Source organism: Agelaius phoeniceus, chromosome 5, assembly GCF_051311805.1.
Source record: "Agelaius phoeniceus isolate bAgePho1 chromosome 5, bAgePho1.hap1, whole genome shotgun sequence".
NCBI classification, from domain to species: Eukaryota; Metazoa; Chordata; class Aves; order Passeriformes; family Icteridae; genus Agelaius; species Agelaius phoeniceus.
Window position 1 is genome coordinate 9430352 of NC_135269.1, and position 22907 is coordinate 9453258.

General features: G+C 40.5%; 1 protein-coding gene and 1 long non-coding RNA gene across 2 annotated transcripts in view; one reads left to right on the plus strand and one right to left on the minus strand.

Moving 5' to 3' along the window:
• Positions 1–12139, minus strand: part of STAB2 (stabilin 2) — an 82375-nt gene extending 70236 nt beyond the window's left edge. The window contains exons 1-7 of the mRNA XM_054631551.2: positions 12038–12139; positions 9597–9730; positions 8526–8641; positions 3893–3978; positions 2989–3058; positions 1138–1233; positions 79–204 (exon numbers count right to left, since the gene is read on the minus strand). Coding sequence (XP_054487526.2) covers positions 79–204; positions 1138–1233; positions 2989–3058; positions 3893–3978; positions 8526–8641; positions 9597–9730; positions 12038–12121 — 712 coding nt within the window. The 5' untranslated portion in view covers positions 12122–12139. The remainder of the gene's footprint in view (positions 1–78; positions 205–1137; positions 1234–2988; positions 3059–3892; positions 3979–8525; positions 8642–9596; positions 9731–12037) is intronic.
• LOC143694090 (uncharacterized) overlaps positions 1–22907 on the plus strand; it is a 218745-nt gene that overhangs the window by 69945 nt on the left and 125893 nt on the right. The gene's annotated exons all lie outside the window — the stretch shown is intronic.

The following is a 22907-nucleotide window of genomic DNA, read 5'->3' on the forward strand; positions in this document are numbered from 1 at the left end:
AAAGCACATTTCATATCTGAGATATAACACTAATGGTGGTGTATTTAAAGAACTGGGGCAGACATGGGAATTACTCACGTTCACATTGTGTACTGTCTCCGTGGAAGCCGGGCAGGCAGGTGCATTCCAGCTGTTTTCCATCCTCCCCTGAGGCAGCACACCTGGAGTGGGCAGGGCACTGCAGCACCTCACACTCGGCCACGGCTGAGGGACACAGGGGGATGGGTTAAGTTGTGCCTGCACACTCTCAGGCTTTGGGATTCTGTGGAAACCCAGGGCACCAGGAACATTTCTCTGCTCTGGGGTGCCCTGACCCCCAGGGAGCACTGACTTTGACCCTCAGTCATGGAGAAAGTTCCCTGGACTTCAAGATAGACTGGAATCCACAAAAGTGTGAAATAGATCCTAGAGAGTAGTGCAGGTGTATCACTTGGTGAGAAATTTAAGGTTTTTGGGATTTAGTATGTTGTGGATGGAAGCAAGATGGAGGACACAGGGCTCCTCTCCTCATGCAAGCACCTATGAACTAACATTACATTATACAGCCTATTAATCACCACCATCAGCCTCCAATGACTTAGGCCAACATGCTACCCAAACAAAGGCCTAACCCCTTGAACATCCATTGACCAAATCTCCTCCCCTCTGCTGACTCCTGAGTCCTCTCATGCTGACTCCTGCCCCTCATGATCATGGCAAGCCAAAAGCACCTAGAACAAGAACCTGGGTTTCTTCTTCATGCTTCTTCTTCATGGGGTTTGGGTGGCATTTTGTAATTGCGCAGAAAAGTCTGCATTGGGGGCTCCTTGGGATGAGTTATTGGGTTAAAAGGGAAAATAATCTAGGTGTCAGTTCTTAATTGGATAGTTTATTCTTAAAAGGCCTTGTAACAAGAGATTGTTGGCCATTTTGTGCCTTGCTGCCAAACTCAGGGTTGTGAGACTGATTTACTGATAAGAAATAATAAACAGCTGAGTCCGAGCATGAAACTCCCATCTCAGGTGCCTTCAACCCAGGCCCAGAGAAACTGATAAGGTTTGCTTGCTCTTGCATGACCCACCTGAGACCAGTTCATCCCCACCAGTTCCACCTGTATCACAGCTGTTGAATTCATCTCCTGTGGAAAATGCTACTTACGCTGGTCGCAGCGGAGCCCTTTGTATCCAGACCAGCAAGTGCAGCTCCCATCCCCTGCGATCCCACTGCTGCACACTCCATGAACGCAGCCACAAACTACAGGGAGGAATGGATTTGCTTTGCTGAGCAAGGATGGTGCTTGGAAAGCCATCATTGCTCATAGCAAGGTGTGTCCTGGCCAGCAGCTTTGGCCAAACCAAGCTCTGACCCGAGGGCCTGAATTTATAGGTGAGGTGATCAGTACTTGCAGTTGCATACATCATAAATAGCACACGAAGTTTTTTCAGCCCAAAGTGCGAAAATCTGCAGAACACACACTGTAAACACCAAACTGACTCGTTGCTAATGTCATAAAACATGCAAAATTTGACAATCTGAAGCCAAAATTGGATATAATGTGTAACATAGACCTCTTTAGTATCAGTTAACCTATTGCTTGGTTTTGCTTTGACTCTGTATCTCTCATGAACCTCAAGAAGAGATGACATTTAAGACCTCTTTTTTTTCTCCTCCCTAAACAGAATTTATTTAGTTAAAAGCATAATTAATCACTGTAGAAGTCTCAGACTTCTCTCTTCCTGTAGTCTCTCATTTCTGGTTATATTCTGGTTATAAACCCAGTAACAATATGCACACAAGATGATGCATTCACAGTCCAGGCAACTGAGACCCTTTAAAAATAATTTTTGAAGCCTTAAATATTCTGAAAAAGCTTTATAACTGTTTTAATTATGGCAATGATGCTTTTTAAAAAGGACATTTAGAGTTACACTTGGAAAAGTCCAAAAGAGGTATAGAATTGTATTGCTGACTTCATGTTTAAGCTGCAGTGATGTAGCATATCCTCTTCCCCTTTAAAAACATACTTGTGTTCATGCAAATCACCTGAACTAATTAATTAACAACTTCCTACCTATGTTAATAGTCATAATATAAAAACCAGGAATGTCTAAGGTATTACTGAAAAGCAGCCACAAATGAACATTGTTTATATTTTATTTATTTTAGAACACTTGGAGGAGCTCAAATATCTGACAGCTGAAGTGTAAAATATTGCTTGAATTAATATGTAATTGAATCCACCAGTAACTATTAGGAAAATAATTACACTTATGATATTAAATGCATTAGAGTACTCTATTTTCATGAAAATTCTGGCTCAGTTACATTTCTATGTATCAACACTGGCATCCAGTGGACATCTGATAGAAAAAGGGCCTTTGAGCCAGCAGTGGTGTAGGATTAGTGTAGAAAGGCTGACATAGATTATTTAAATTGAGATCATTTGAAACTCCTCAAAAGTAACATTATGTAGATCTTGAGGGAAGAAAAGGTGTTTTACTTTGAGATAAGCAACTCTTACCACTTAAGAATAAGACTATTAAAAAAAAAAATTCAGGCAGTTTTCTGGTTTTTCAGTGTGATTTTCATCAAGGGTCAGGAAGGTAAAATAGCAGAGACCATTAAGAAGCAGGCAAAAGTGGAAAATGTTATATGCATATATTCACTTGTGATACATAAACATTTTAGAAAGTGTACCTGGCTTTAATTGCTCCTTGAGACTTCCACTTCTGATAGATGTGTGGCTAATCAGCGAATTCATCAACCACCCAAACCCCAAAAATAAAGTAAACACATCCTTTATCACACTTTTGATAGAACTTGTATCTCCCTGGCACAAATTAGAGCAAAGATCTCTCTTTCCTTTCCCCATGTGTTCTCTGAGGCAGACAGCAGCTCTTACTGGGAGCTCTTTGGGTCCTCTACCCATTTCACTGTGATTTCTTAGAGTCTGAATACAGTTTTCACCCCCTTCTTTTCCCTAATCAAATAAAGCAAGTTCAAATTTACCTGATGTGCAGTCAGGACCGAATAAATTGTCTTCAGCACATTTTTCACAGGCTGTCCCACCAAATCCTTTCTGTGAATTACACAATGGAAAGCAAAACTTAAGTTTCTCATCTATCTCTATACAGACAGATATATGCTGAGCAGGCTGAAAACAGCATCTTTTGCTGCCAAAATAAAAAACCATGACAGTTTCAATCAATAGCAACTGCAATCTGGAAAACATTGTCTTTTGAACAATCTTGCTTCCACATCTTTTTAAAAAAATAACCTGTAGCTCTTCAAATCAGATATTCTAAATATCAAGGTAACAATAAAGTAAAATAAGCCTAGTGTCCAAATCAGGCAAACCCCAATTGTTGGGTTGTATTTTCTGGCTGCTTCTACCTCTGTCTCTTTTTCATATGACTCCAGAAGAGTATTTTTGATGTGAAGTAAGGATGAACCAGTAGAGGGGGATGTAAAAAAGATTAATTTGAATTTTTTATTAAAAATCTATTTGCCTGAGGTTAAGTACTACACCTTGCACTCTCAGCAAAGGAGCAATGTATGGAGAGTATAGCCCCATGTAAAATTTCTTGCTATTTAGGGAAAAAAAGTTACAAGTTTAAAATGTATAAAACAGGAACAGAGCACAATTTTAAAAACAGAGGAAATCAAAACACCTCTCTCAGGAAGGCAAGGTGAAAGAATTTCTTAATAATTCCACCTGAACACACTTAAGTCTGGAGAAATAATAGTGTGAAGATTAATGCAATCCAAGCAAAAAATGAACTCCAAGCTAATCATCACTGCTGTTTCTGGAACGTTTTCCTTTAATGTATTTATAGAGTAGGGCATGCATTACTCCTTAGGACAGCTTACATGCTACTGTTGATTTGTTTTTCTTTTAAAAGAGAGGACCTACCTGACAAGTGCATGTTCCATTCCCAGCCATGCCCTGCGAGCAGCGTCCTCTCCCGTTGCATGGTGATGCAGCTCCCCCTGGACATGCTGGAAATGACCATGTTTGAGCCATCTGTCACCTTGCTGTGACCCTTGTGCTCCCCTTGCACACAGGTGACCGACCACCTTGGCAGCTGCAGGGTTTTGGGCCAGCCAGGGACTCTGGGGCACAGCTGCCTGAATCTCTTCACCAGAATCTTAGCATCAGCAGAGACCACCACTCTCTCTTCTCTGGGAACTTAGGTTGGTGACTGTGTGTGGAAACCCACAGGGAATATTTCTCTGTCTGCTCTGGGGTGCCCTGACCCCCAGGGGAGCACTGACTTTGACCTTCATTCATGGAGAAAGTCTCCTGGACTTCAAGATAGACTAGAACCCACAAAAGTGTGAAATAGATTATAGAGAGTAGTGTAGGTGTATCACTTGGTGAGAAATTTAGGTTTTGGGATTTTTAGTATGTTGTGGATGGAAGCAAGATGGAGGGCACAGAGCGTCGTCCTGAGTTCCTTCTTCATGCTGCTTCTTCCTTCTTCTTCATGGGTTTGGGTGGCATTTTGTAATTGGGCAGAAAAGTCCACATTGTGGGCTCCTTGGGATCAGTTATTGGGTTCAAAGGGAAAATAATCTAGGTGTCAGTTCTTAATTGGATAGTTTAGTCTGAAAAGGCCTTGTAACAAGAGATTGTTGGCCATTTTGTGCCTTGGTGCCGAACTCAGAGTAGTGAGACTGTTTTACTGATAAGAAATAATAAACATTTGAGTCTGAACATGAACTCCCATCTCAAGTGCCTTCAATCCAGACCCAGAGAAACCAACAACTGGGACCCCCACAGATGTGGTCAAAGAATTGAACAAAAAATAATTCTCTTATTCTAAAGTGCCACATGGTTTTGTTCTTGCTGATCCACCTCTGTCTGCCACGCCCTCAGCTGTTGGCTTTTCTGGCTTAAGTGGAGCTTGCCTGAACACTCCTGTGTGTTGATGTAACTCTGATGGATTGATAATTTGCTCTCAGGATCTTATTTGATGCTAAGTTAGGGTTTAATAAGCCTTTTTTTCCCCCACCAAAAATTGCATTTTCTTTACGTGGGAAATTTTTCCTTTTCCCTGCTGCCTTCATAAAATTGTGATTATTTATTAAAAGGATCTTGGAAATTGAAATATCTAGATATCTCACAACAAAATCCTGTCCAAGGGGCTGTGGTCACTAATCAAATTTGTGTGCCAAAGGTGTGTTATGCTCTTCAGTGCCTCTGGTGCTAAAACCATGGTTACAGGCAGCAGTAGAGAAGGTGGGACAGTCTGAACAAAAACCCCAGCCATCAGGATGAGATAAGAAAAAAGTGACCATATTTATAATAAAATTAGTCTAATTGTTTTGTCTGAATGGTTTCAAGATTCAAATCTTTATTGAAAGATTGCCTACAGGAAATGTATATTACAGTGGTTTTAGTCAGATCATTCTGTCAGGTTTTCCCTCCTGTAGGGATACCCTTGTTTTTCACAGTTGTCCTGCCCCTCCTTGGAAATGATGTATTAACTCTCTTCCATAAGCCTTTCCTTCCTGTAATTAGAATTGCCATTAAGTACCATAATTTTGTTGCAGGTGGTATCTAAATGTATCAAACTCCTACTGGCAGCACAGGTACTCTGCTGTACCTTACTAGAGGATTTATTACTTATAGAGAGTCTCAGAGTTTGTTCTCTGTGGGTGGGGATGGACACTACTGGATTTATGCTCCCCCTGCATAGTTAATCCTGGTTTAGAATATTTAGGTAATGTGGAAATTTTAGTAAGAATGAATTTGATTTGGACAGAGTGATGAGCAAATAAGTGGATGTGCATGTGTGTACACTTAATTCTTCTGAAAGCACTGGCTTTATACCAGTTTTTAATATTTCTTAATTTATTCCTTAATGTAGTCTGAGGTCTACTGCATCTGCCTAAGCTTCTTTTGAAAAAACAATAAATTTAAAGATGAAAATTTGAGTGATGTTTATCTCATACATGCTGAAATAATAAGATATTTTAAGAATTTAGGTTAAATAACTACAAATGAGGGAAAGTAATAAATATATATCCTTTAATCTTTAAAGTGGCTTTTAGTGAATGTTGTTTTCTGGCTACCATATGACAGCTAAATCTTAAAGATTCATGGCAGCTGTTCAATAGTTGCACAGAATAGAAAAAAAATATATTTGCATTGATGCTATTATTGAATGTGCAAGGATAGAGAAAACTCAGAGTTCATGGTATAATTCCTACGAAAAGTTACTTTAAAATTGTCAACAAAGCAGGTTTTATTTTTGCCCTTGGCATTCATTACAGTCCTTGTCTTCACTGCATCTTGTCTCTTGTTTTGATACCAGCACCAAGGGACAGCTTTATCAGCAGTGGGGTAAATTACCAGATTGTTGAACAAGTTTGGCCAGGCAGATAAAGAGCTTCCTGCAGCCAGCAGGGCCACAGGAGGCAGGGCTGGGACACTGGAGCAGGGCTGGCACAGTCCCCTGCTGCCACCCTGGGGACAGGCCAGACCCTTGCTTTTATTGAGGATGCTTTTTGAAAAGCAGTAAGAAAGAGATACTCTTGCTTATTATCTCTTAACAGCTGTCAGTGAAGGCTAAATCTTTGAATCTAGGCCAAAAGAACCTAAATCTATCAGCATTTTTTCCCCTTCATGGACATAAATTCAGCACTTTCCAAATGTTATCAAATAGGGCCTCTTAAAATACTTCTCTTCACCTGACTCCCTGTGAGGCTGAAGCAGTGAGTAGTACTTGAAAAGAAGTATTTTGAACCATATGATTTGATAGTATTAAATGTAGTATTTTTCCTCTTGGCCTTTATTTTTTTCTTTGAACATTCCACCCCCCTCCCCTTCATTCTTACAGTTCTTCTGCTCAGTTGGTCATGCCATACACCTTTCAGGTGGTACCCAGGCTTTTCTTAGGAGCCATGGAAATATTTGCCCAGAATGGGAACCTGTGCTGGGGTAGGGAGCAGCTCCTGCTGCACCTGAACTCCACCAGCTGTAGTAGCTGTGGCTGGATGATACTGGCAGTGTTGAAAGGCTGTGCTCTTTCCCCCTGGATCTTTTCTGATGCTGTGCTTTTCTCTTTTTGACTTTATGGCCTTTTGCAGAGGGATTGGCGTGCAGCTGGATGGCTTGGTGTGCTTCGTGGGGAGGGAAGGGGACAAAAGATTTTTCATTCACACTGTGTGTTTCAGCATGTGCTATCATTTAAGGAAGTCAGTGATGTCTAAGACCTAATTTTGTCCTTGCCATCAAATGATAAATGTAAAGCAAGCCCCTAGTCAGGGATTTTTGCCCAGCCTCAGGAAGGACCGTCTTTCCTCCAAATATTTCAACTTGTGCCATATTCTATTACAGAGGTTGTGATAACTTAAAGATATTTTTTCCCTCCAAATGAAAGCAGAAACAATGCTGAGACCTTGATTCTTTGCTTTTTTGGGGTCAGGAAGTTTGTCCAAAGGAAGAGAGGGCTTCCTTGCCTTGGCAGCCTCCTTCACACAGTGGTGCAGGCAGAGCTCTGACTCTGGGGCAGGGGCTCTGATGTCCCTCCAGAAACACTGTGTGGCTGCCCAGAGCACCCTGACCATGGCAGGATGAGCTCCTGGGCTGCATTTGGAGGTGGGGAGGTTAAACCACCCCCCAAGTGTGACTCTCTGCAGAAGACATGATCACACACTGTGCACTCAGCTCTCTGCCTGGCTTTCCCCTTGAAGCTGCTTTGAGCTGCTTTCCTCTAGTAGATAAATCATTGGTGTGACTTAACCATTTATCTGCTATTTGCCTTTAGTAGATAAATCTCAGCTTGGGCTAAAATTATAATTTTTTTTCAAAATCTGTTTTGTGGACAAAGGACTTCACAGGCATTGAAACAGACCCTGAGGCCATTAACTAAAGGAGGAAACACTCTGGCTGGGCAGGGAAACTTCCCCTGTGGGTCTGGATGCCCATCTTGGTAGCCTGGGATTTGATGCATTTGTGGAGATGCTGAAAAGCTTTTCCTGAGAAAAGGGGCAGCAGGAGGGGAGGCACTCCTGATTCCCTTCCTTCCAGTAATGGCCTTCAGCATTCACAGCCAATTAAAGAAATAGTTTCAAGTTGACCTAAAAGAAAAGATCCTCCCTGCATCACAAAATCAAGAATTAAAGAGATTTGGAAATATTTCAGATGCAGATGGAGGTGGTTTTGACCTGAAATGAAGCGTTTAATTTGTGGTTGTAAATCTTAAGTTTTAAAATCCTTTTTGGTAGCCCTCCTGAATGAAATAATTGTGCAGGCATTGACTGCAATGATTTGTTTTGAAAATCTCAACATCTAGGACGTTTTCTGAGGCTCTTTACATTTTTATATGCATTTTTCTTTGTAAATGAAAATCAGAATATCTGTTTTTCTTCAAATCCCCTAAATTTTAGCTGAAAACTGGTATTTATTTCACCTTTTATAACAAGCTCTGAGGAACAAACTTCTCACAGCAATAATTTCTGAAAAGAAGAATACTTGCTGCCTTATTTCTGTTCAAATTCTGTATCAAAATAAAACCCCAAAGCCCAAAACAACTCACCCATGCAGTCTGGGCCCCAGTGTCCCTTGCAGCACTCAGGTTGCTCAAATTCCTTCACACAACGGTGCCGACAGCCCGGAAAAGAAAGTGTGTGTGTTTTAGTTTCCAGGTAATACCTGTGGGGAAAAAAAAAGTTAGAGCTGTTTTAAAATTCTTAAAAGCCTCCTGTGGAGGGGGAAACAAAATTCTTAAGTTCTTCTTTCAGTGTCAGAAAAGAGAACTTTAAGCTTGGTTGCATTGATCTACCTTTTTTCTTCTTCATTAAAACATGCATTGGATGTCAAGGTCTAAAAAGATCCTTGGAGCTGTTTCTTTTGAACAGTGTATTTATCTTCCTACCCCAGCCTAAGTACAGCCCATTTCTCTAATTTTTGATTTGAAACAGTATTTTAAAAATTGTTTAATATCAAGGTTCTTTAAATTCTAAGTAAGCTGAAAATAGTTACGTTTTCTCTAAAGTAGTTATATTTTCTTTAAAATACCTCTTCTTTTCCCCAGTTGGAATGGGGGCAAGATGTCAAATTGGTTTTGATATATCTCTTCTTGCCCTTCATCCCCACAACTGCCTGACTTAGAAGTGTGAAAAATACTTTATTGATATGATATGATTTATATGCTATATAAGATTAACGCCTAAATATAGTCTATAAATTTATAATATATTTTTGTATCATTAATATCAAGTATGCAGAATAAATATAGAGGAGACTATGATTCTATTCAAGAGAAAATCTGTTAAACCATCAATAGCAATGTCTATTTTCCTCTTATATCACTTGCTGTTTAACTTCAAGCACCAAACACCCTGAATGCAGCTTGAGTTCTGGAGTTGGTGAAGCCAATGGTAAATATTCCATAATAAAATTGCATAGACTAGAGAATTTTTGACGTGTGTTAATATTTTATAATTAATATTAGGAAAAAATATTAGTATAAATTAATATTAGAAAACTACCATTAAATAGAAAATTAATATTTCTAATAGTAAAATATTTGAAAAAAATAATTTAATTAATATTAATTAATATTAGAAAACTATATTAATGAGAAAAGCTCTGACAGAGGAGATACCTGCAGTCTGGTGTCCCAGTCCCGTTGGTAATTTTGGTGTAACCAGCAGGGCACTGGGTGTCAAGGTTTAAAGAGCAAGGCACACATTTGGTTTTCATTCTAATGAGCAGCTTTTGATCACATTTCCTCTTCACCTGCAATAGGAGCAGAATAATTAACAAGAAGGAAAAGCACTACCCCAAGTGGCATTGCTGAAAAATGACAGGTTTAACTCAGCTTTGTGCTCACTCACAAAGTTCTTTTTTCTGTTCAGCAGAAGCTCCTTGTTTTGGAGCTAAACTAGGTAATAGACCACATATTAGTGCTGTGCAGGAGCTTTGTCTGCACAAAATATGTTCAACCACTGCAGGATAAACCATCCTAAGTGTAATATTTTTCCTAACAGCACTTTATCAACAAATGCCAAGTTTGTCAGACTTAAACCCAAGTGACAGAGACAGCATCAGCCTAGGGAGAGTTAGTTCCAAAGCTGCTGACAAGTGCCTTCCCCACTCAAAGGCAGAATTAAACAAGGTGTGGAGGAGGCAAAATTAAATCAGCACCAGCATACTCATCTAAAGGGCTGTGGCTGGTATTTTTAGGTTGGTGTCAAAGAATGACCTCTTGCTTTGCATTCAGATCTGGTGGAGGTTTTGGGCCTGACCCCATCACAGCATGCAGAGAAGAGCAGCCCCATTGTGGTTTCCTTTTTTTCCTTTTTTTTTTCTTCCTTTTGTTTTTGTTTTGTTTGTGTATTTGTTTGGTTTTGGTTGGTTTGGTTTTTAAAATTTTTTTTGTTTGTTTTGTTTTATTTTTTGGGTTTTTTAAACCTGTTTTGATGCATGTATTTTAAAGCAGTCTTTTCTGAACTGCATCTAATGCTGGCTTTATCTTCTTTCTTATTGGTATTTGTGGAAGTAAGTTCCCCATTCACAAATGGTGAGAAATGACCTAATTCAGAGTAAGGTTTTTAAAAACCAGCAACATGACCCTGTGCAGCACAGACCTTCTGGGCACTCATGGGATGCTGCAGCCTCTGCAGAACCTCACAGCAGGTCTGGGTGGGTGCCCTGGCACCTTGGGCAGGATTTCTACAAGTCCCATGGTGGTCCTGGATAAAGCCCTCACTCAGCAGTTTCTCAGCCTCACAGCTGGACATTTCAGCAGCAAAGTGTGTGAGGATGTATCACAGACACTGATAAGGAGACTTAGCTCCATAACCTCTGAGTCACTATGTGGGATTGCCACCACCCACAAACAAGCCCATTTCAGCTGTTTAGTTGTCAAATTTTAGTTTTCATAAGTGCACTGTTGAAATCTGCTCTGAGTGACACTGAAATATTTGGTTAGTGAAACCCTTTTGTTGTGTATGTGCTTTTCAGGTGTCTTTGAAGTAGAAATGTGACCTTTCCCCAGATGTGGGTATAAAGTGAATACAGCTTGAAAAGAAATTTGGTTGTCATCAAAAAGGCACTCCACAAAATTTCATTTTTGGAACAATTTGGAAATGTTCCAGAACATTTTGGAACAAATTAATTGGGTGTTTTGAAAAGGAAAAATTTAAATAAAAATAACTTATGCCCTTTCTCTACCACCAGCTGTAAAACACTATTTGTTTTGGAATGGTAACATTTTTTCTAGTTTCTCCCAATTCCTCATTTTTCCCTTTTTGTTTTTAGAGAAAATGGAAGAAAGTTGACTTTTAAGTGACTCTTCTTTTTAGTTTTTCTTTTTTTTTTTTTAAGAAAAACATATTTCCCAGTACTTTTTGTACATTTTAGTGTATGTTTCCATTTAAAAACGGCAACCAACCAACAACAATAGCAACAAAACACCTGAGTGTCTTCTCCCTTCCAATTCCTCTCTTTTTGTTTCCTTTTCTAAATCTGTCCTGCCTCTCTACAAGGGTGGTGAAAACAGATGTTGTGAAATTCCACAGATTCACAGGATTTGTACATGACAAATGCACCACTTCCCCAAAGGTCTACAAACCCTTTAATTATGTTTATAACTTCGTGTTATTACTTTACATAGCTCAATTTCTTCAATTTTTATCCCTTACCTGTCTAAAATAGCTTTTCCTCCTTTTAGTTAGTAAGAACAGATAATTTTTGCTATAGAAAAATTTCTGCTTTCATCTTCTGACTTACCAGAAATCCCAATCAATTTCTTTTGATTAATGCATAATTTACAGTCTTTTACCACATATGCAGTTTTAGAGACTTTTTCAGTGTGCTCATGCTATATCATTCCAAATTCTCATACAGAATAAACAGATGCATTTCTGTTATTTCAGAGGACTGAATTACAGAACTCTCAGGTTATAATTCATTGTCATATGCACCAGTGACTGTTAAAGTGGGTTTTTTTGCCATAAGATACAGTATCTGATAACTGTTCTCTCTATAACACAGAGTAAACCAGACAAATAATAATCCATTATGTAAAAATCTGCTTCTTACCTCATCTTGGACTTGTGATGTCAAACAGAGTTTCATTGCAAACAAAAAAGCAAAAAAGAATAAAAACCCTGGACTTTTTTCCATTCTGAACTGGACTTTTTTTCTTTCAGAGCCATCCAAGTATGAAAATTCAAATTTTGACATGAAATTATTGTTAGAGGTGCTGTTTTTTCTGCATTCTCAGGCAAATTCTTTTAACAGGGCTCTTGTCTTCCCCAAGGTAAATGAGCGAAGGATAAGGCATGCAGAGCTTGTCTAGGCAGGAGAGATTCCAAAATGCAGGGTATTTGCTGAAAGCTTCACTGGAAAGCTGAATAAAGCCTCCCTCCCTGAATGACAGGATATCCTGACAGGGCTCCCATCATTTATTCCTCTCTCTGGAGCTGCTGACAGTACAAACCCAAGGACACTGAGCTGTTATGACAGAGGATGACTTTAGATGAGCATGGATAGGAGGCTGGAATAGCTACTGGGCTGCTTATTATTGCAGTTATTCAACTGATCTAAGGGAGAGCAAAGGATCTCTGGAAGTTGGCTTATCAGCCCTAATACCATAAGGGTAGGTGACCCCAGTGTGGTTCTTGGAGAAATACTATGCAGTTTATCTCAGGAGGCCAAAGGAACCTCTTCCAGATTTGGTTAGCTACATCAAATGGGGCATATTTTTCTCCCCTTTTGCTATTTTTGTGAAATAGTTTTGACTGATTTTCTGGAGCTAAGCAGAGGAAAATTGATTCAGCTGTGTTACTTAAGTGTGGTTGGGAGAGATGAATATTCAGATTTGCCAAAAGGAAGACTCTTTCTTTCTTCTCAGAGTTTTTCAGCTCATTTCTAGTGCTGCTCTTTGCCACTGCTCTGGTCAGCCTTGTGCAGGTTCTCTCATGTCTCAAATACCCAATAATGTAGCTCCCTTCAGTTTGTCAGCTTTGCTTGGTCCCCCAACCTTAGAATTTTTTTCTGTCATTAGAAGGTGCTCCTTAAGGGTTCCTTAATACAAAGCTGTGCTTCATAACACCCTATCTTTAAATATGTGTGGTTTTCCTAAAGAACTGAGTGGTGATAAACATACAACATAACGTACAAACCCATCTACTTTTGTTACATGCTCTAAAACAACTCTGCAAAATCACTGGGATGGCAGGGCAAGGTGTTTCCTGTGCACTCATCAAATCCTGTTCCTTTCTCTATATGATGAGGAAAGTAAATCCTTCCTTGTTTATGCAGCCATGATAGCAGCCAGGGTTGAGATGGACATGCTGACAGTAGGTAGGTTCCTTAGAAGGGATGTTTCTCCTGTCTGAGGTCAAGGTTTCACCTTACTTTGGCTTTGCACACAATGCACAATCTGGAGATATTAAAAAAAAAAAAAAAGGTTTGGCAAGTTTAATCTTTCCTGTCCCTTCCCTGGTGGAAGGGATGGCTCAGGTTTTACTCCAAAAGCAGAATCCTGGAGGATCTTCTCTTCAGGGCAGTGGTAGCCCATGGCCACATCCCATTCTTTGTGGGGGAGTTTGGGAGTGCAATTCACACTCCCACTTGGGCAGAGTGGCTGTCTGGGCAGGGTCAGTGCCACCTGGGCAAAGCACTCAGCCTGCTCCCTGTGTCCCTGAATCTCTGTGTGGGTTCTGGCAGGAGCTGACAGCTCCTTCAGCAGCCTGGGGTCAGCTGGGTCTCCTGCCTGTTACCACAGTGGTGAAAGGAGCTGTAAATCAAGCACGTCCCTTTCCTGTCCTGTGGGCTGAGATAAAAAGTAACAGCATCAGCTCTCTTGTTATCTGCTCCTGCCTCTTGTATAGGCACTTGTGTGAAGTAAACTCTTTTTCCCTTTCCTTCCTCTCCCCTCTCATCAGGCCATGGCCTCCTCACTAACTGCTATGGTGGCTGCTTTCCTTGTTCCAGAGGGGCCAGCCATCCTTCCCTCCTGCTGCTGACGGGCATTTTCCTCCTTCATGGAGACTGCCAGGCTCTGAACAGCTCTACAACCCTACCAGGCTGGCTCCTGTCCCACTTTGGGCAGAAATTCAGACTGAGAGGTCACCTGGAACACAGGGTGGGGCACTGGGGGTGGGAAGGTGTAGGAGCGTTGGGGTGGCACAGTCGGGATGGATGGAGAAAAGAGATCTCTGAAGCCAGGTCTTGGAACTTGTGGTTTGTTGCAAAGGGCCTGGGTGCAGGGCCCTGCTGGGAGCTGCCAGGCACAGCTCAGAGCAGGCCCAAGAGAAGGAAAGAGGGTGGGAAAGAGAAAGAAGGCAAAAGTGTGGTAAAGGGGATGAGAGAGTAAAAGAGGATCAGAGAGCGAGGTTCCTGTTACAATACAATAAATCTTCTTCTGTGTTGAATATTCTAATTCTCACTAACCAATCGAATACAAGATACAAATCCTATAGCATTTACATACAGCCTATAAGAATCACTACATTACCATACTGTGTTGCATTTTAAACCCTAAAAACTACTCTTTGGACCCCTTCTTCCAAGCTGGTAGGGTCTGCTCTGACTCTTGGACCTGTCTGCAAGCAGAGGGTATTGTTTCATCAAAAGGGGATTACCTTCAGCTGGCCACACCATTGTTTTCCAGTTGTTCAGTAACTGAGGTATCTCAAAGCTTGTTTTCATTTCAATCTCGCTTACAGTTTCCATATTCTCAAAATCTTTTGCCAGACAATCACATTTATAAGGCTTTCCTGTTTCATCTTCCCCAACAGGAAGGTGTCACCTCAGTGCTTGAAGCAGCCTGGGCAGGGTGGCAGGGTGTCTGCCAGCAGTGCCAGCCTGCCAGGGAGTGGCTTCCTGAAATCCAGGATCAGTTTGGCATGGGGAGCCCAGCCAAGTCTCCCTCCTCAGATTGCCCTGTCTCAGCTTCTAATCACCCTTGAACCTCTGGAAACTTTCAGGTTGCAAGCAGCCTGGTGAAAAAGATTATTAAGGGTCACTGTGTGTACCTCAATACTGGAAGTACCATGTGCTGGGCCATTCCCTTTTGCATGTCACAGTTTTGCTCTGCTTTGCTATTGCATTCATGGACTGGATGCTACTACTTTAGGTAATTATAAACTAGTTGTCCTTTTACTTTCTTCATCCACCTACTGCCTCTCCCCAAGTTACTGCTTCTATTTCTGTGCTGTAAATATCAACCAACAAGAGAAAATGCGATGGCTCCTTTATGTAGATGCTTTTGAAAATAATGTTTGTGCTTATTTCAGCAGCACCATGAGGTAGTTGCTCCTTCCCAGAGCCAGGTTTTTGAGGTCAGTTCAAAAGTAAATCAAAATCAGCAGAGATACAGACATGATGGTTGCGGTGCTTGCTTTGTTCTACACAGTTTTGAGGACTATTCAGCTTCCTGCATTTAAAAAATTTTTAACTGAATATTGATCACATAGCTTGCATTGTATTTTGTTCTCCTTAACTTTCAGAATGTGAAGCTCACTCAACCAGAGGTGACTGAGCTTCACATGATGAGGTCTCAGGGACTCATACAAAGCTCAGCCATTTCACAATCATATTGCCAAAGCACCATTTCAGAGGAAGAAATAAGAAAGAGACAAGACTACTTTCAAAGAACGCTCTCATTGCAGCCTAAACATTTGTGAGATTCACATGATAAAAGCTGGTATTGCTTTCCTGCAGCTCAGCTCCTCTCCCAGGGGTGCAGCCTATTTAGTGAGATCTTACAGAGTGCCAAGGGTGAGGGCAGTATTGAGCTAAATTTGATATTCTTACTTGGTAATTTGGAAGTAAGCAGAAGAAAATCAATGAATTATTGTTTTTTTACTGTATGTGGCTTCTGTTTTAGAGCCAGTCACAGCAGGAAAACTGTCACAGGGGTGTTTGAATACAGTTGGAGGCTCCACATGTCTGAGGGAAGTCACTTTGCTCTTTGTTTGGAAACTGGCTAAAGCACCTTGCAGAGGGGTAGGGAAATATAAAATGTGTTCATAAGAAGAAAGCTTCCTAGGGGGAGGGAGGCTTTGGCTCTGCCGAGAGAAACGTCTGAATGCTAATTGTAGGTGGGAGGAAGGGGGGTACAAACAACCAAGTTGCCTAGGAGGAGGCTTGGGGAAAGGAGGGGGGAATATTTGGGAAATACTGCCTTTGATTAACACAGACTTAATTGGAACATAACAAAGAGATATTAAAAAAAAAAAGGGGGTACGGCAAGTTAAATCTTTCCAGTGCCATACATCTGAGGAAGCCCACGGTGGCCTACGGAGAGCCTGAATGGGCAATGTGGAAAATGCCAGGGGTGTGTAATTTTATCTGCAGGGTTATGACAGCCATCATTTTGAAGCAGGGTGACTATCAGAACTAATTAATTCTCCAGGCCCAGAGGATGCCCTGGGATGGAGCTGCAGCTGGCATGCTGAGGAATGCTGCACACCCGGCCCAGGCAGCGCCTTTATCCATGCTAATGAGGGAGAAGGCACCGACAGCTGATCTAAACCCCAATGTGCTCACCATGCATACAGCTGATGGCAATGCAGGCTGCCAGGCAAGGGGTGGTCTTAGGCATAGATTAGATCCTCATAGTGGCCTCTTCAGCTTTCTTTCTTTCCCTTCTTTTTTTTTTTTTTTTTTTTTTTTTTTGGGTTTTTTTTTTTTTTTTTGTGTTCTCAAAAGAGTCTTTCAGCTGGTGAAATTGTAAACAAAAGGCATTCTAGCTGAAGCTGTGGTGAGAGGACTTTGCTAGGGAGCCATGAGGAGAGCAGTGTGTGCAGTGCTAACTTGGACTTTGATATTTACCACAAATTTTCAGGGCTGGCTTGGGCTGGGGAGATGTAATGCTGAGCTTAGAATCAGTGTCATGCTCTGAAATTGAACTACCACAAAATCAAGGGCTGCTCACAAGTACCTTTGCTACCCTTTCATGTTATTTGTAATTGCAGGGTGCTTAAAAAAAGTGGAAATCAGGGAATGGGTAAAGTCCCAGGTTGTGTAGGCTCTGTAGGATACAGGAGTTATTGATAAATCCCAAATTTCTTGTAAGTATTCTCCATGTACAGCTGTGAGACAGATGTACAAGGAGAAATTGAACTACCACAAAATCAGGCACTGCTCACAGGGACCTCTGCTACCCTTTCGTGCTATTTGTGATTGCAGGTTGCTTAAAAAAGTGGCAGTCATTCTCAAGGAATGGCTAAAGTCCCAGGTCATGTAGGTTCTGTAGGATGCAGGAGTTACTGATAAATCCCCAATTTCTTGGAAGTTTTCTCCACATACAGCTGTGAGTGAGGCAGATGTACAAGGGGCATGAATCTACAGGGTTCCTGGGCAGCAATGCCATGGAGCAGGGGAAAGGACTTGGTAACCTGGATCTGGAAGTGCAGGTGGCTTACAGGAATATTAAAGTCATCTTTGTGTCCCTGTCTCTATTTTCCATCTACCACCTTGTCATTCTTGACAGGCCATGCACAGACTCTGATCCCATGTTGCTCCCAGCCAATGGTGTGGTCAGTGGAGGAGGTACAAAAAATCTTGATTTTCTTTGAACACTGTGGCTTTTCCTAGTGGTATTACGCACTTCAGAATCATTAAATTTCATGTTTCGTGGAGTTTAAGTATGGCATGTATTTCTTGCAGAGATTTGAAGTAAAATTAATTGCAATTCTGAACTGCTGGGTAAATGCACTAAAATGAAGTTGTAGTTTAAGTTAACATCTGGCTGTGTAATGCCAGCATGTAAGGAGCTTCAGCTTTAAGATGTGATCAAAGAATACTGGAAGGTAGGAACCAATAATGGGCTTTCAAAGCTGGCTCAAATGGATCTTTATGGGTTTCTCAAGCAAACATGTTTTGCAGTTTATAACCATGCTGGGAGGATGGTGGGGCTTTTTTGTATGTCTTCTACTACAGTTCTGCTAAGGTTGCAGTATGTAAAGGAAATATATCAGGAAAACCCTGAGATTCCAGGATTTGGGATGGGTAGAGAGATATACAGCATGGATTTCTGGTGCTGTAAATGTTACATTGATTTTTCTGACCCTATGGTAGAGAAGCAGGATGGAGAGTGGCACATACATTTCAGATCTTAGCAGGTAGCTGTAGTAGGACTGGGGATGCTTAGGAAATCCAGGCACCATAAGTTAAAGGATTTTGTGGAGCTGAGGAAGGAGCAGAAGCTGTGTTTTTACTGCAATGTAATAAATGTTTACTGCAATGTAAACCTGATGACTTCCTTCCTTGCACTAGGTAATGCAGAACACTTGCTGTAATTTTGGCCCGTGTAGAACTTGTATGCTCTCACAGTAATATTTCTGTTTTGTCTGGTCAGATGTAAACAAAACTAGATTAATATAGTTAATAATTCACTACAAATGGAACTGAATTGCAGATACTGACATGGGGCAATCAACCCTTGCTCAGCCTTTTTTATCTTCTTCTTCTTTTTTCCTTTTAAATGCAGCCTTTATAACATTATCCAAATTTGCTTGTTTGTGGCTATAGTGGATTGATTTCAGCCAATTATCTTGTCTAGGAAAAGCCATCCCCAAATCTGACTGAGAAAGAAAATTGTGCAGAAAACATGACAGAAAATTGTGCAGAAAACACGTGACCCAATTCCTACAAACAGAATAATAACACAATGTTATTTTTCGTTGTCTTCCTCCTCGTGATGTGTAAACTCGCCATGGTTTACATGAAGTTACAGGGCTGTGTGATGTGCTGCTCTAGCTGGGTAGCTCGGTGTGGGAATGCAGAATGGGAATCCCTAAGCAAAAGCTGGGATATCTGGTATTGCTGGGAAGAGCCAAGTGTGGTGTTCCTGGGACAGGAACATCTGGCATTGCTGGGAAGAGCCAAGTGTGGTGTTCCTGGGACAGGAACATCTGGCATTGCTGGGAAGAGCCACAGGAACATCTGGCATTGCTGGGAAGAGCCAAGTGGGGTGGGGTAGGGGTCTGCAGGCCAGCAGAGGTTGTGAACTGCTGCCATAGGAAACAGAGCTGGAGTGGGGAGAAGGAAGCTCAGGCTCTGGTTTTGGCTCTGTTATTTAAAGATGTGGCCAAGCCACTCTCCCTTCTGCCTTGACTCTGTCTTCTCTCCTTTCTGCCTTTCAATAGTTCGTGTGTCAGTGCCTCCAAAGGTGACCCCCGAGGCGAGGATGGCTCCTGGCGGGCAAAACTGAAAAGTCCCTCCACCAGCATCCTCCGTCCCTCTCCAGATCCATGCACAGGACCATGGAACGCTCTGGGTTGGACCCTCCGTGGGGCCACCGGAGGGCAGCAGAGCCCAAGGCACCGCTCCGGAGCCGGGAAGCGGCTCCAAGGATTCCCCCGAGCCCAGCCATGGGATCAGAGTGGGAATGAGTCGCTGTAGGACACGAATAACATACACTGCTGTTCTTAAGGCGAAAAGGGAAGTTTATTATTTGACTCTAACAGTTATGGATTTTCAAAAGTCACAGTGGATTGGAGGGTGAAAGTGCCACCTCTCCAATGACGCCCGACAATCCAACAGTTCGTCAAATTTCTCTTTTTTCATAAAATAATGCAAAACAATGAGTTATTTACAGAAAGTGCGTGAGAAAGTTTGTTGTAAGAATGTAAACATCAGAAGGCTTAGAAAATCTTAAAAAATCAGGGGGACAAGAATGTGCTTGCAAGACTGGGGTGGTCTCCCAAAATTGGTCTGAGAGCATGTGGGGGTAAAAAAATATAGAAAAGAAATGGGGATTAAGATATATGATGTGTAGGAAGCATATAGAAAATAAATCAGTGAAAGAAAAATATAAAATATAAAAAGAAATATGTAAAACATAGGTATTATTATAAAAATATATAAAAAACATGAGAAAAATGTTCAAATACATAAAATAGATGAAATAAATATTTAAAGGTATAAAATTAACATAAATAAATTAGAAATATTTTTTAAAAATATATAATACATCTATAAAATAAATAGAAATAATATAGAATAAAGATATAGAAATGCAATTATGCCACTATCAAAATGATGCATTTTTTTTATATATATATTTGGAAACAGTCATCTCTTGCAAAAAGTACAAAGTACATGAGGTAGAAGAGAGAGGATATAGTCAGATACCTGTACAAACATATGCTGCATCTCAGAATATGAGCAGCCAGGGAATTGGTCATGTTCCCCTGACTCACACAGAGTTTTATATATACGCTATGAGTAAGAAATTTGAATATGATTTCAAATACATGGGAGCATCTGCTGAAGATTCATCCAAAAGATTCTGCTTTGTCGAAGACTAAACTTTGTTACAAAGTTTACTGTTTGGTGCGGGGTTTTTTGTTTGTTTGTTTTTTATGGTGACGAAGTAAACGTACAAGGATTCTTTTCAGTTGTACAAAAGCCATGGTAAAAGGACTATGCTTTGTGGTAAACACACTGGAAAGTCTAAATAAACAGAAAAATGTAAAGGCAATGTTACTGGCAATGAGATTAGGCTGAGAACATGCAGAAAACCTCTTCAAAGGCTCACCTATGTGTAGCAAGGCTCTTTACAGGAGGCTCTTTGAAAGGACTGTGCAAAGTCCTCACCTACAAACAGATAAGTTTTGGATATGTCTAATGTAAGACAAAAGAGCTACAGTTTTAAAAGCTTTGATGAAGAAGTCAAGTATTTAGAGCTAAGATCTAGAGTCCAGAACTAAATGTCCTCCCCAAGGCTGTTATTCACTTTAGCAGTTAGACAATATCATGAAGTAGTCCTCTGAAAAGAAGAAAAAAGTAGAAAAGAAAAAAGGTTATGTAGGGGTTATAAAATAGAAACTTTCTACTTTGTTTTTGAGTGCTTGTTTTATTTTCAAATTTTAAAAAGAGAGACATTATTTTATTTTTTTTTTTATTTCTGTGCCTTTTATGTGGTTCTTGGTTGGTTGGGTTTTTTTTAAAAAAAGTTTTGGAAATGTTATCAACTGAAATATTAAAAAAAAAAAAAAAGAAGAAACCAAACCCATCTGTAAATAAAGTTTCAATGCAGTTGTTTCAAATTCACCCAGGTTATTAGCTACAGAAACAAGACTGATGATGTGAAGCTCTAAGGAGGGATAATTTACATCTTTGGGCCCAGTACCAACACTGGTATTTTCAAATGTATCTCCTCCTGGTCCTGCCAGATACTCTTCCAAGACTCTCATCCAGCAGTATCTCTCTCTTTCTGTGATTGCAGAATGTACTTTAATATCATTTAACATGAGCAATGTTAAAGCAGTGTAAAGGCTTTAACATCATTTAATATCATTTCACATTCACAACTTTTTAACATCCTCTTTTTGCCCATCATCATCAATGACTCTGAACCAACCAGAACCCCAAAGTCCTTTTAATGTCCATTCATGGCAAATGCTGGCTGGCTGCCCACAGGTTTTTAGGGATAAGGAATGACACTGTAGGACAGTGCAATTTAAACTTCAATTTATTGTTTGTTTGGGTTTTTTTTTTAAATTTTGACTCACAGCTGTGAAGTTATATAAAAACTTCAGGAATCAATTTGGAAAATTACTTTATTGATCTCCTGGGGGGAAGCAACCTCTACTTCCTGGAAGAAAATCAAACAAATAATTAAAAATATGGCGTGAGATTCTCTTCATTCTTCTGACTTTAGTTTCCGTGAAAAATTTAGAAAGATCTGGAAGGATCTGGAGAATGAAAGTAGCAGATATTAGAACATTAGGAAGTGATAAATGCCTGTGTGGAGTAGGTAGAAAACTAAAAAGGGATAAAATTAATAGATGTGTGTATGTACTAATGTACTATGATGTGTGTAGAAATAATAAATAGGATTTTCATGTTTTTTCTTATTCTACAGTAAGAAATTTTTTGAAAGCATTACCTTAAAAATTACAAAAAAATGTTCTTTCTTTGTAAATAAGAGGTGAAAGAGCTTTCAGCCATTTCTGCTAATGCAACTTCTCTCTTTCTTATTATGTAATTGCAGGTAGGTGCAGCTTCACTTTTTTAGAAGTTTGTGGTTGAGAAGTACAACTCAGAAAATTGTTTCACAGACTTCCTATGCAGTGTTTAGCTAGAATGTATAAGAAGCAAACTCTTTTTTCTTGTAGAAAGTATTTGGAACAACTTTTTGGTTGAAAAAATTTTACTGAAGGAAAAACATGAATGTTCACATTTTTTTTTGCCTCAGTGCTGGATAAAGCACCTGCCTGGCACACTGGGCTCCTCAAAGATGTAGTGGCTTGTCTCAAACTTTGTTGAGGAGCAATTCAAGTGCCTAAACACTGGCATCTAGTGCTGCTTTAGATGTCTTTGGTACTAGTGAGTGCTGTGGCTTCCTGGAGCAGTATCTGGCAGCCACAGGAGGCCTCTAAAACAATCCTAGACAGCTAAAACACATCCTGTGTGTATAAGGACTCTAAGGAACCAGAAACCTGAAAGCATCAAGAGCTGCAGAGTTAGTGTGGCTACTGAGGCCTGGGTGTAGGATGACCACAGAAATCTTCTTTGCAAGTCCCATCAGGCAAACACCTGCAGAATCACAATTTTTAAGATGCAGATTTCCCTCTTTCTTGCTTGTGAATCCAGCAGTCAGGAAGCAGTGGCTGCCTGGAGGTGCCGAGAACTGCAGTGCATGGAACTAGTGTTCTGAGGGGAAATCAAACTCATTCCTTGAATCGATGCCTTCCTTCATAAAAGGTTTTTTTGCAAGCCAGGATTGTTGTTGGGAAATCAGCATAAAAGAAAAGTCACAACTTGTTGTTTATCTGATGTAGGCTGCAATCAGAGGGTAGAGTAGATACTCACCTGTTCCCATCAACCACTGCTGAGTATTTCAAGAGGTGTTATGAAGCAAGGTTTCTGTCTGAGATCCAGCTCTCACTGGCTTGGCATTCTCAGTTTTCCAAAAGAACTCCATTCTCATTGTGACTATTATGACCAG